Genomic DNA, 10,951 nt, shown 5'->3' with positions numbered 1-10,951 from the left:
GCTCGCAAACTAAACCTTTATTCTGTAAACTAAACCTTTATTCTGTAAACTAAACCTTTATTCTGTAAACTAAACCTTTATTCTGTAAACTAAACCTTTATTCTGCAAACTAAACCTTTATTCTGTCGACCTTTAACCTTTTAACGAGCTTGTTTTGGATTCTGAAGCCAGACTTTTATCTGCCTTTAACGGACCCGGTACAGAACCTTCCCAACTGGAAAACGTTTTCTGCTTCCAGAACCGAAACTACGACAGGAAGTCCAATCAGAACTTCACATCATTTAAAACCAAACCCAGAACCCAGAACCCGACCCGTCAGCGTTGGACTCACTGTTCCTGCCGGTCCTCAGCCGGGTCAGCAGCTTCTGGGTGGACAGCAGGTCTCCGCTCTTCACCGCCTGGAGAAGCTCCTGCTCCTTCCCCATCCTCCTCTTCCTCCTCGGGTCGGACCGGACCGAACCGGCTTCACTGGGATCCCTCCTCCTCTTCGTCCTCTTCCTCAGAGCTTCATCCTGAGTAGCAGCCTCCTCTTCCTCTTCAGAAGGACCTGAGAGAGGACAGGCAGCAGTGAGGATGAGGAGGAGGAAGACCAAATCATCAGTCTGATCTTCATCCTCGTCTCCGGAGTTTAAGCACTGCAGGAAAAATTCTGGTACTGATCACATTTGGACCCAGATGGCAGAGATTTAAACCTCCAGCTGAGCAGGAAGTTCCTGTTTGTACCGCCATCTTTAAATCCTCCTGAACCCAGAAAATCCAGGTGGGACAGTTACTCTGAAAGTTAATCGATTATTGGTTAATCAGTTGCTGGCGATTAATCGACTACTCTGAAGATTAATCAATTCTGATTGATTATTTGGATAAAATAGATGCAAATTTTGGCTATTTAAACCTGTTTAAAACGATATGACACATTAAAAATGCACATGAACAAATAATTAGTTTCTTATTTTAAATCAGAAAATCAACATTTATTGTCCGACAGTCACCAGCAGCTTTCTGTTAGGAAGCGTTTGATCATTCACAGCGACAGATTTACAGATAAAGGAACTTTTTCTTTTTTAAAGCAAAATGTTTAGATTTTATTTATCTGGTTTCCTCTCAGCTGATCGTCTTTTGCTGAATCCGCATTCACCAGTTAATGATTAATCAATTTCTACATTAGCTGATTATTTCATTAATCAGATTAATGTTTGCAGCTCTTAGCTGGTTCCATCCATCCATCCATCCATCTTATCCGGGGTCGGGTCGTGGGGGCAGCAGCCTAAGTAAGAAGGCCCAGTCGTCCCTCTCCAGCCTCTTCCAGCTCCTCCAGGAACCCCAAGGCGTTCCCAGGCCAGCAGAGAGACATCGTCCCTCCAGCGTGTCCTGGGTCTTCCCCTCCTCCCGGTGGGACCTGAACTCCTCACCAGGGAGGCGTCCAGGAGGCATCCTGACCAGATGGCCGAGCCTCAGCTGACTCCTCTCGACGTGGAGGAGCAGCGGCTCTACTCTGAGTCCCTCCTGGATGACCGAGCTTCTCTCTCTAAGGGAGAGCCCAGCCACCCTGAGGAGGAAACCCATTTCGGCCGCTTGTATCCGTGACCTCATTCTTTAGGTCATGACCCAAAGCTCATGACCATAGATGAGGGTGGGAACGAAGATCAACCGGTAAATCGAGAGATTCACTTTTTGACTCGGCTCTCTCTTCACCATGACGGACCGGTGCAGCGCCCGTTTCACGGCAGACGCTGCGCCAATCCGCCTGTCGATCTCCTGCTCCCCTCTTCCCTCATTCATGAACAAGATCCCCAGATACTTAAACTCCTCCACTTGAGGCAGGACGACCCCCCTGACCCGGAGAAGGCTCTCTACCCTTTTCCAGGTCAAGACCATGGCCTCGGATTTGGAGGCACTGATCCTCATCCCGGCCGCTTCACACTCGGCTGCGAACCGCTCCAGCGAGAGCTGCAGATCATGACCTGATGAAGCCAACAGGACCACATCATCCGCAAAAAGCAGAGATGTGATCCTAAGGCCACCAAAACGGATCCCCTCAACGCCTCGGCTGGTCAGAGATTCCGTCCATGAAAGTACAGAATCGGTGACAAAGGGCAGCCTTGGCGGAGTCCAACTCTCACCGGAAACGAGCCCGACTTGCTGCCGGCAATGCGGACCAGACTCTGACACCGGTCATACAGGGATGTGACAGCCTGTATCAAAGGGCCTGATACCCCATACTCCTGGAGAATCCCCCACAGGCCCCATAGGGACACGGTCGAACGCCTTCTCCAAGTCCACAAAACACATGTAGACCGGTTGGGCGAACTCCCAGAACCCTCCAGGACCCTGCTGAGGGTGTAGAGCTGGTCCAGTGTTCCAGAACCCGTCCCCCCACCCGTAGGCGGAGGGAGGCTACCCTCTAGTTCACCTGGGTGAACCCCAACGTACAGGCACCGAGATGGGGGCAACAAGTATGCCCACTCCTGCCCGGCGCCTCTCACCGTGGGAGACTCCAGAGTGGAAGTACGTCCAGCCCCTCTCAAGGAGGCTGGTTCCAGAACCAGAGCCATGTGTTGAGGTGAGGCCGACTATTTCTAGCCGGAACCTCTCAGCCTCCTTCCCCACCAGAGAGGTGACGTTCCACGTCCCAAGAGCTTCTGCAACCGAGGATCAGATCGCCAGGGTCCCCTCCGTCTCCCACCGCCCGTCCCACCCTGCGCTCGGCCCCTTTGGCCCCTCCCATAGGTGGTGGGCCCATGGGAAGCAGGAGCCATGTCTCCTCTTCAGGCTGGTTGAGAAGCGTTTTTAATGATCCCAGATCAGATCAGCAGCGATTCCAACAAAACGTTTCTGCTTCAGTTCATCTGAATCAAACTCGGATAGAGCTGAAAACGTTACAAACCGATTAGAAACCATTGAACGAAAACCCCAGACAGTAAAATCAGGTTTTTTTAATCCATCCTCCATTTCATTTATATATTTTAAAACTTTCTTGGCACTAGTGGCCTTTAATGGCCGTTGATCAATATTCATGTTTCCAAAACGATTTCACATCAGAACAATCATTTAAAAATGTTTTTCTATCCAGAAGGTTCTGGTCACGTTCAAAGTGAACAGAGAGAAAACTGAGTGGAAGGAAAACATTCAAAACCGAAAACTCGACTGGATTGTGAAGCAAAGTCCTTTCAGCAGTTTGGAGATGAACCTGATCTGGACTCAGAACCTGAAGGTCCAAACCATCCAGGTAGAACTTCTCCGTCCTGCAGCTGATCCACATCAGAGCTTCACCTGAACGGCGCAGAGGCTCTGAATCAGGATCCATGTTCCACAACAGGTTTCCACTTTACCAGTTTTCCTTCCACTCAACGTTCCACCAATCTCCTTGAATACTCACTCAAGATGAGTCCTGATTCATATAAATTTAATTTTTTAAATTAATTAGTGATAAAACTTATTGTCTGTAGAAGAAAAACTGGTTAAAGCCTCGTGAAATGTGATATTTTTAAACCTCAGGGCCTCCGTAGTTTACACAAACACACCTGTGACAGGTGAGGTGACAGGATGCTTTAATTAGACCACAACAAGCCCTGCGGCAACAGGAGCTGCTTCAGCTCCGCGATGAAGAGGAGGTCGGAGCTTCATCCCGGATCCAGTCTGTTATGTAACGGAGTGGTTCCGTCAGTCCTCCGGGCTCTGTGGGTCATCCAGAAACCTCTACTGGGACCGGAACGAGAACCAGAACCCTCTGTGTCTCTTTTTGTCTCACAGAAAATAAAACTTTCACTTTCTGTGGACCCAAACGCAGCAGAGTTCCTGTAAATCACGACTCGGTTCAGGTACCTGAACACAACATGGAGGCTCCAGAACCGACCTTCGGATCGAACTTAGACCCGATCCAAAAATAACTTTTTCCACCCTGAAATCAGAGCCAGAACCCCCGGTCGGAACCTTGAAGAAGACTCACCTTCAGGCTGAAACTTTAAATCCACCAAACTCCCGGGAAGAGCCGCGGGAAAAGTCCGACAGGACCTGGAAAAGTGGAGACCGAATTCCCAGTGTCCAGAAAACGGGAATATTCCAGAAAAGTTCCAGTTTTCCCGAGCTTTACCTGGACCCAGAAGGCACCGGCTGTGGGTTCTTCACGGTTCCGGACTGTAGGTCCAGTTCGGCTCCTTTAAACGGGTTCGGGTGGTCCCGCGGCTCCAGCTTCCCCTCCTCTGCCTGAATGCCACATTCTGGACTCTCCCGAATTTACTCACACTGTCAAGTTAGCCTGAAGGTAGCAGGAAGCATCCAGATCAGGCCTTCAAAATAAAACCTCAGCTTTTAAAATCCAACATTTCTGTCTCTTAACCAGCCAATGGTTAATTATTCGTGTATGAAATATTTCATCCATTCTCTGGACTGACCCATTTACAGCCCGAAGGTCATATCTCTCAATGTTATTAATGTCTTAATATGAATCAGTTTTAATAAGAGTCAGATCAAATTTATTAACATGCAAACCAAACTGAAGAAATTAAATAATGTCACCAAATGAGAATAAATGCATGAAAATAAAAATGAGTATTTAAAAATCATTCATTGGAGTTAAGAGAAAAATATGTTTACACTTTTATTCCCACCGTACAATAAAATAAAGAACAGCTCAAATCAGATGGTTTCTGTTCTTATATTTATTCAATATTGAAGGTTTTTATTTTTATTAAAATACAGTTTAAAGCAACACAAACCTTCATCTACACATAGTGAGAAAGATTTTAGGGTGATGGAGCATGAAAATAAAATCTGATTTCCCTCCCCCTTAATTTAAAAAATAATATTTACAAATGTCAGACAATATTTAAAGTAACTTGCATTATTTCAATCATTCCTTCTGGGATTTGACCTGAATTAAAAATCTAAGCAAATAAAAACTGGAAAACAAAATGGTTGACGGGATTGGCTGACATCACTGAACTACGGAAGCCCAGAGGGTCTAATTCATTTAAATATATATATCAGTTTTACAAAACGTAAATCTTCATAAACAGAAAATAATGTATCAAACTGATTTATTGCCCACTCCCGATTTTATGTTCTCATACCAAAGATGTAACTAGGCTTTTATTTTGAAACTCCAATCGGTCCTCTTCCGGTTGTGTTGTCGCGGCTCCGCGGAGCTTCGAAGATCCGTCAGACTCCTTCCCTCCCGCTTCCAGTCACTTTCCCTGCAGGTTTTAATGAGACCGTCAAAGGAAAATAAAGTTATTCCAGGTTTTCCTGACCGTCTCATCCCAGTCCGGAAAAATTAGTTCAGCAACAGAGAAAGTCAACGAAAATCCCAGTTAGACACCAAATCACTGAACTGGAGGATTTCATGTTCCCCCGTCAGCAAAGCAGAAGATCCTGAACGCATCCACTGCTCTGATGGTGGAGGAGGTATCATGCTGAGGGCCCGCTTCCTGTCCAGTCCATGATGCTGAAGGTCTGGCTGAGGAAGAGGAGGGTCCAGCTGCTGCACTGGTCTGTTCCCAGTACGGAACGCTGGGAACAACCCAGAGTGACCAGTCTGAATCAATGTTTCCTCCTCAGCCAGAGCAGATTTGAGGAAAAACCTGCTGCTGTGCAGATTTTTATGAAGTTTAGAAATATTAATGTTTGATCAGATTTTTATTTTTCTCTTGTTTCTGCTGCTGAGAAATCGGACCTTAAGAGAACGATGAGTTTATTTTATTATAATTGGAACAAACATTGGTGGGAACACTTGTGCTAACGCGCTAACAGCAGAGCTAATTCTTTAGCGCACTTAGCTTCACCTAAATTCATTTTCCAGATAAAATCTAAAGCAAACATTTTCTTTGCTGTTTTGTAAACTTTCAAAACAGCAAACAGGCGTTGAAATAAAGTTCAACGCCTGTGTTGAAGTTTAGATTATTAACCGTTTCTTAAGTAACTAGATGTTTATATATATATTCATGCTCTTATTTTGAAGTAGTGAATACTGTTTACACTGCTGTTTCCTCATGTTTTTTAAATAACATGAGGATTCAAATATATGGATTGTTTTGAGAGCCTCCATTTCAACACAGTCGACGTTAGCGCTTTAGCAATGGCTTTCGCTAAATAGCGCTGTAGCATTAGTGGGACTAATGTTTATGATTAATGCTTTAGGGTTAGCCAAGCTAACCTTTTAGCTAGCATTCCAGACTACGAATAAAAATAAAAACCCACCAGAATTAGCTGAGATGTGGATGAATATTAGAACAGAAAATTATAACAAAAATAAAAGGTAAAACTTCCCATATTCAGTTAAATGATTCCAGTTTCCTGACAGTCTGGATGGCTTTAGAAGAAGAGGATCCTCACCTCTTCCTCTTCCTCTCTGGAACAACCGCAGCACCCCACGGCGATGCAGCGCCTCCCACAGGCCGCCCTCCATCTGCAGGTCGTGGTTGGCGAAGAAGCGCAGCGGCCTCGGCACCGAGTCGTAGTAATGATCAGAGAAGTCGGCGTAGTTCCTGGTGATGAATCCGTAAGCCGAAACCTGCAGAACACAGACGGGTTCTGACCCAGAAATTCTGGTTCTTTCACCTGGATCAGATTCATCGGTTACTATGGTAACTCCATGTAAACTCTGGAGAACGTTTCACCTGAAGCAGCCAGGTCAGTTCTCCTTTAGACCGAAACCCGACGCTGCAGCAGGAGGCTCAGTACTCCGCCCTGAGGAGCTCCAGACCCACATCACACCCTCCATCAGAGGTTCTGATTGATCCACAGGCTCCTACCAGAATCCTTCAGTACCAGTAAGCCTGTCGCGATAAACGATAAATCAATTAATCGCATGATAAATTAAACCTATCGACCTCATTTTAGTTATCGGCTTTATGTCTCTTCCTGCCTTTTCTCTTTCTGTTGATGACACTGAATGAAAACAGGCTCAGCTCCGGTGCTCTGCACTGACCCTCCCTTCCTCGTTTCCTTAGTGTAATGTCCAGCGCACACTACACGAGATGTCGGCCCATTTTCTAAACCTGAGACACATTAGCCGACAGAAATCCTAGGTACCGTTATACCTAGGCTAATGTGTGTCTCTCTGGTTCGATCGGGTTCGTCGTGCCGTGTGGTTTTCAGCCACATGGGCCCAAAGTAATGGCCACCAGTCCAGTTAACCAGTTTTAATACCAGGCATTAATCAATGCTTTACTAGAATCTACCTGTGATGCATGTGGCTAGAGTCGGTGTAAAATCCTGACTGAATGAAAATCATTATAACCTATTTATGTCACGTTAACGAAGAACAGCTGAAAACTTACCGGGTTTATCAGCTGCGGTAGCAATTTGGCTCCAACTCCTCCTCTTGTCATTTCTATATTCTTTTCACGAAATGTTGAATAAACATTAATGTTGTTTCCACATATCATCTCCAATGTTGCTGGACCAAAGTCCAGCAACTGGCAACCCAAAGGTTGCCAGTGTCAGCTGATTGGGATTCCCCTCCGTAATTTCCGCTCAGAAAGCAGGAGGAGAATCCGAGCTTTCTGATTGGCTACCTGTCACATTCAGCATTAAGCTCCCAGTCGGGGAAAACCCCTGATTTAGATCGGAGCAGTCACAACGATCTACCGTAACCCACAATACACTGCAGGATGATTGGTTACGAAATCACCAGCGACAATCTTAGATCGGCCAACGTTCTAAGATTGTCGTAAGGGGAAAATGGGGGCAAAAAATCGTGTAGTATGAACTACTGCATTAGGTAGTTGGATGTGCCCGTCTTCTCTATTTAAATCTAGTCTTTACTGAAGGGCAATACAGTATACAGACTTCATAATCTGCACTCTTTTGGTCGAATGCAGTATTTAGTTCCACTTTGGCTTTATGTTGTTTAGTTTAGTTGATCAGTTCCAGTGTTATGTGTTCTTTTGACAATAAAGTGTATCTCTGGCAGGAAATCGCAGGCATTATTAGTCATTTCCATTAAATCAGTGTCAAAAGGTCTTGAAACAATATTATCGTTTATCGCAATAATTTTTTAGACAATTAATCGCTTGGCAAAATTTGTTATCGTGACAGGCCTAAGTACCAGCCTGCTATTTCTCCTGGTTCTGATGGTTCTATTGGTTCTATTGGTTCTGTTGGTTCTATTGGTTCTGATGGTTCTATTGGTTCTATTGGTTCTGTTGGTTCTCCTGGTTCTGTTGGGTCCAGCAGTAGAACGGGAGGCGGATCCTTCAGTCTCTGATGAAGCCGATAGGCTGATGGGCCAGCCGGGGTCATTCTGAGCCGTTTCTGTAGTCATGATGCTACAGGCTGCTGCAGGACAAACTGAGCTCTTCCTCCTGCTGCTCTGCATTATTTGTTGTTATTTCTACCGTTAACTTTTTGCTTCCTCTTGAGTTTTTTCCTCTCCACCTGGTCTTGCTCTGATTGGCTGTTCCGTTCGACAGGTGGGGCATCAGCTGGCATGATGCTGCCATCGCCTGATTGTTCTCCTCTCCTGCTGTTAACTTTCTTCCAACATAGAAAGTTCTCCTGGTTCAGTTCTTATCAAACCTCCAGCTGAGTCAGACAGTGGCTCAGACTGAGCCCAGTTCTGGTTCTGCTGGAGGTTTCTTCCTGTTAAAGGTGAGTTTTTCCTCCCGACTGTCACCCCCTGCTGGTCAGGAGGAGTAATGCATTTCCTCTCAGATAGGATTTTTTATTTTTTACTACTTTGAATAATAAATTGAGCTGATCTTGATTTGGTTTTAGTGTCCTGAGATGATGTGAACTCAAACCAGATAATCTGAATTTAATCTGGAAAACAAGCTAATCTCTCTTCCCCTTCCAGGAGATTTCAGCTCTCTGAGCCTCTGCTGGACCAATCAGAGCCGGCTTACCTGGTCACAGGTGTGTAAGGCCGTCAGCAGCATCGGTACTCGGCATGTACAAGTCACGAGCCAGCGAGTCGGTCATCAGAGGAGACGTCAGGAGGCTGAACACCAACAGATCAGGGTTAAAGGTCAGAGCGCAGCGCCGATCTGTTCCTGAGAGGCCGGCTACCCGAGAATCTAAACTCACCTGTGCATCAGGTATGAGATGAACTGTGGGTGGAGCATCCTGAAGGATTCCGGCGGTTTGTGGCCGAAATACTTCCAGGGTCTGTAGAGACGACAGGAAGTGGTCAGGATGAGCTGCGGAGGCTTTAAGGCTCTTTAACTGAAATCAGGAGAAACGCTTTGATTTTATTCACAGATCAAATTTAAACAAAAACATGGAAACATAAAATATGTTTATTTTGTGTTTGGGATAAATGTTCATATTTTCTGTGAAGAATTAGATCTGCATCTTCTGTGAAAAGCAAAAATATGATCTAAATAGTTTTTAATAAACCAGAAATTCAGAAAGACTCAAATAATTACTGTATAATAATAATAATAAGATAACATGTTTACCTTAGACCAAATGAGGAAAATGTTTACTGGTAGTTGTTTAGTATTTCAGCTTCCTGTCTGGAGTCTGTAGAAAGCTCTGAGTCAGAGGCACTCCTGCCATCTGGTGGTAGACATTGGAACTGCAGCTCCCACAGTAAAAAGAACCGGTTCTTCTGGGCCGTTCTGCCGAACCGAATGGCATACTAATAATAATAGAGTGAATCTGACTGAGACCCAAAACATGGACCGATTTACACCTTAAAAACGTTTTAATGGATTAAAATAGAATTTGCAATAGAAGGGAATAAAATACTGAAAAAACTTTATTATGCTCTTCATGCAGGGATGCTGCCGTCACAATGTGTCGCTCCACAGAGCAGGACAGCCAGCTAACACTTGAGTTGGGAAACAATACAGTCCTCGACGGGGTTTTTGGGCTTTATTTTCAACTTTTTTCCTTTAGACTCCTTGTAAAACGATCAAAACATGAAAGGAAGTATTTATCAGTTACAGATAAAACAAAGAAGGCAACTAAACCTCAGCTAACAAATGGTAAATTTGGATAATTTGCTAACCATGTAACTTGGCTCGGCTAAACGGCTTGGTACTTGTAAAGCACCTTATCAAGTCCAGAGGACTACACACACACACACACACACACACACACACACACACTTGAAAAATACCTGGAGCTCAAAGGAATAATAAGCTTCGTTATACAATATTTAAATAATACAATTAGTTTACAGATGAATAATGTCCAAGACTCTCCATGAGTACAGCCAGAGCATTTCTCCCCAACTGATCAAATTAAATGCACCAAACAATGTTTCAAATTATTTAGAAAGTACGACAGAATAATCTAGTCCAGTTTTGACTAGATGCGTTTTTTAACTTCAGGAGATTAAAGATGCTGAAGGTCGAGAAAAATTAGGTGGAATCGCCCTTTAGTCATTTCCCGAATCGGAAACCAACTTCAGCTGCGTGACGTGGTTGGTGTGTCGGGGCGCCACCAGGAATCTTGGGCCTCATGACAAAAACTTTAACTGGTCCCTCCATGCAGCTGGGCAAACTGTATGAACACCAGTTGCTTAAACGTTTTAGTTTGCTGAAAGGTCACAGCAACAGTCACAGGCAACATGCAAAATACAGATGAAGCAATCCAGACTTCTCAAAAAATGGTATGTTGTTGCATTTTGTTGAAGCTGCAGAATGTAACTTTAATTTTAAAAGGTTTTTTTCTGTATCTGTTAAAGATGTCACCATGTTGTGACAGCTTGTTATGAAAAAGATCATCTGTGAACAGATATAAATTGACACTCGTCTTTTGTCTCTTTGAAAACCTGAACGTATGATTCTGGCAGCAGAGCAGCAGCATTCCTGTCTCGTTCTGCTGAACACCATCAGGCGGCAAGCAGGAACCAACCATTTCCTGCAGATCCAGGGGGATTTTTGCTCTGGAGGGGGAACATTTCACTTTTACTGTTAAAAACAATTAGAAAACAACAAAACAGAAATTATTAATTTTGTTGCTGACAGGGCCCCAAATTTTTTTCTCTATTTTTATAGGGCGA

At 44.5% G+C, this 10,951-nt stretch overlaps 2 protein-coding genes across 2 annotated transcripts in view; both read right to left on the bottom strand.

Moving 5' to 3' along the window:
• The window catches only part of caskin2 (CASK interacting protein 2), a 36,912-nt gene extending 32,376 nt beyond the window's left edge, over positions 1-4,536 (bottom strand). The window contains exons 1-2 of the mRNA XM_016661671.1: positions 3,947-4,536; positions 332-547 (exon numbers count right to left, since the gene is read on the bottom strand). Of these exons, the coding sequence (XP_016517157.1) occupies positions 332-425 (94 nt within the window). The 5' untranslated portion in view covers positions 426-547; positions 3,947-4,536. The remainder of the gene's footprint in view (positions 1-331; positions 548-3,946) is intronic.
• A 99-nt stretch (positions 4,537-4,635) lies between these two features.
• The window catches only part of st6galnac2 (ST6 (alpha-N-acetyl-neuraminyl-2,3-beta-galactosyl-1,3)-N-acetylgalactosaminide alpha-2,6-sialyltransferase 2), a 27,266-nt gene continuing 20,950 nt past the window's right edge, over positions 4,636-10,951 (bottom strand). The window contains 5 exon segments of the mRNA XM_016661670.1: positions 4,636-5,192; positions 6,331-6,508; positions 8,844-8,877; positions 8,879-8,938; positions 9,025-9,105. Of these exon segments, the coding sequence (XP_016517156.1) occupies positions 5,158-5,192; positions 6,331-6,508; positions 8,844-8,877; positions 8,879-8,938; positions 9,025-9,105 (388 nt within the window). The 3' untranslated portion in view covers positions 4,636-5,157.

This window comes from Poecilia formosa, unplaced genomic scaffold, assembly GCF_000485575.1.
Source record: "Poecilia formosa unplaced genomic scaffold, Poecilia_formosa-5.1.2 Scaffold339, whole genome shotgun sequence".
Lineage (NCBI taxonomy): Eukaryota > Metazoa > Chordata > Actinopteri > Cyprinodontiformes > Poeciliidae > Poecilia > Poecilia formosa.
Note: the sequence above shows the minus strand (reverse complement) of the source record. Positions and strands in the feature narration are given on the sequence as shown.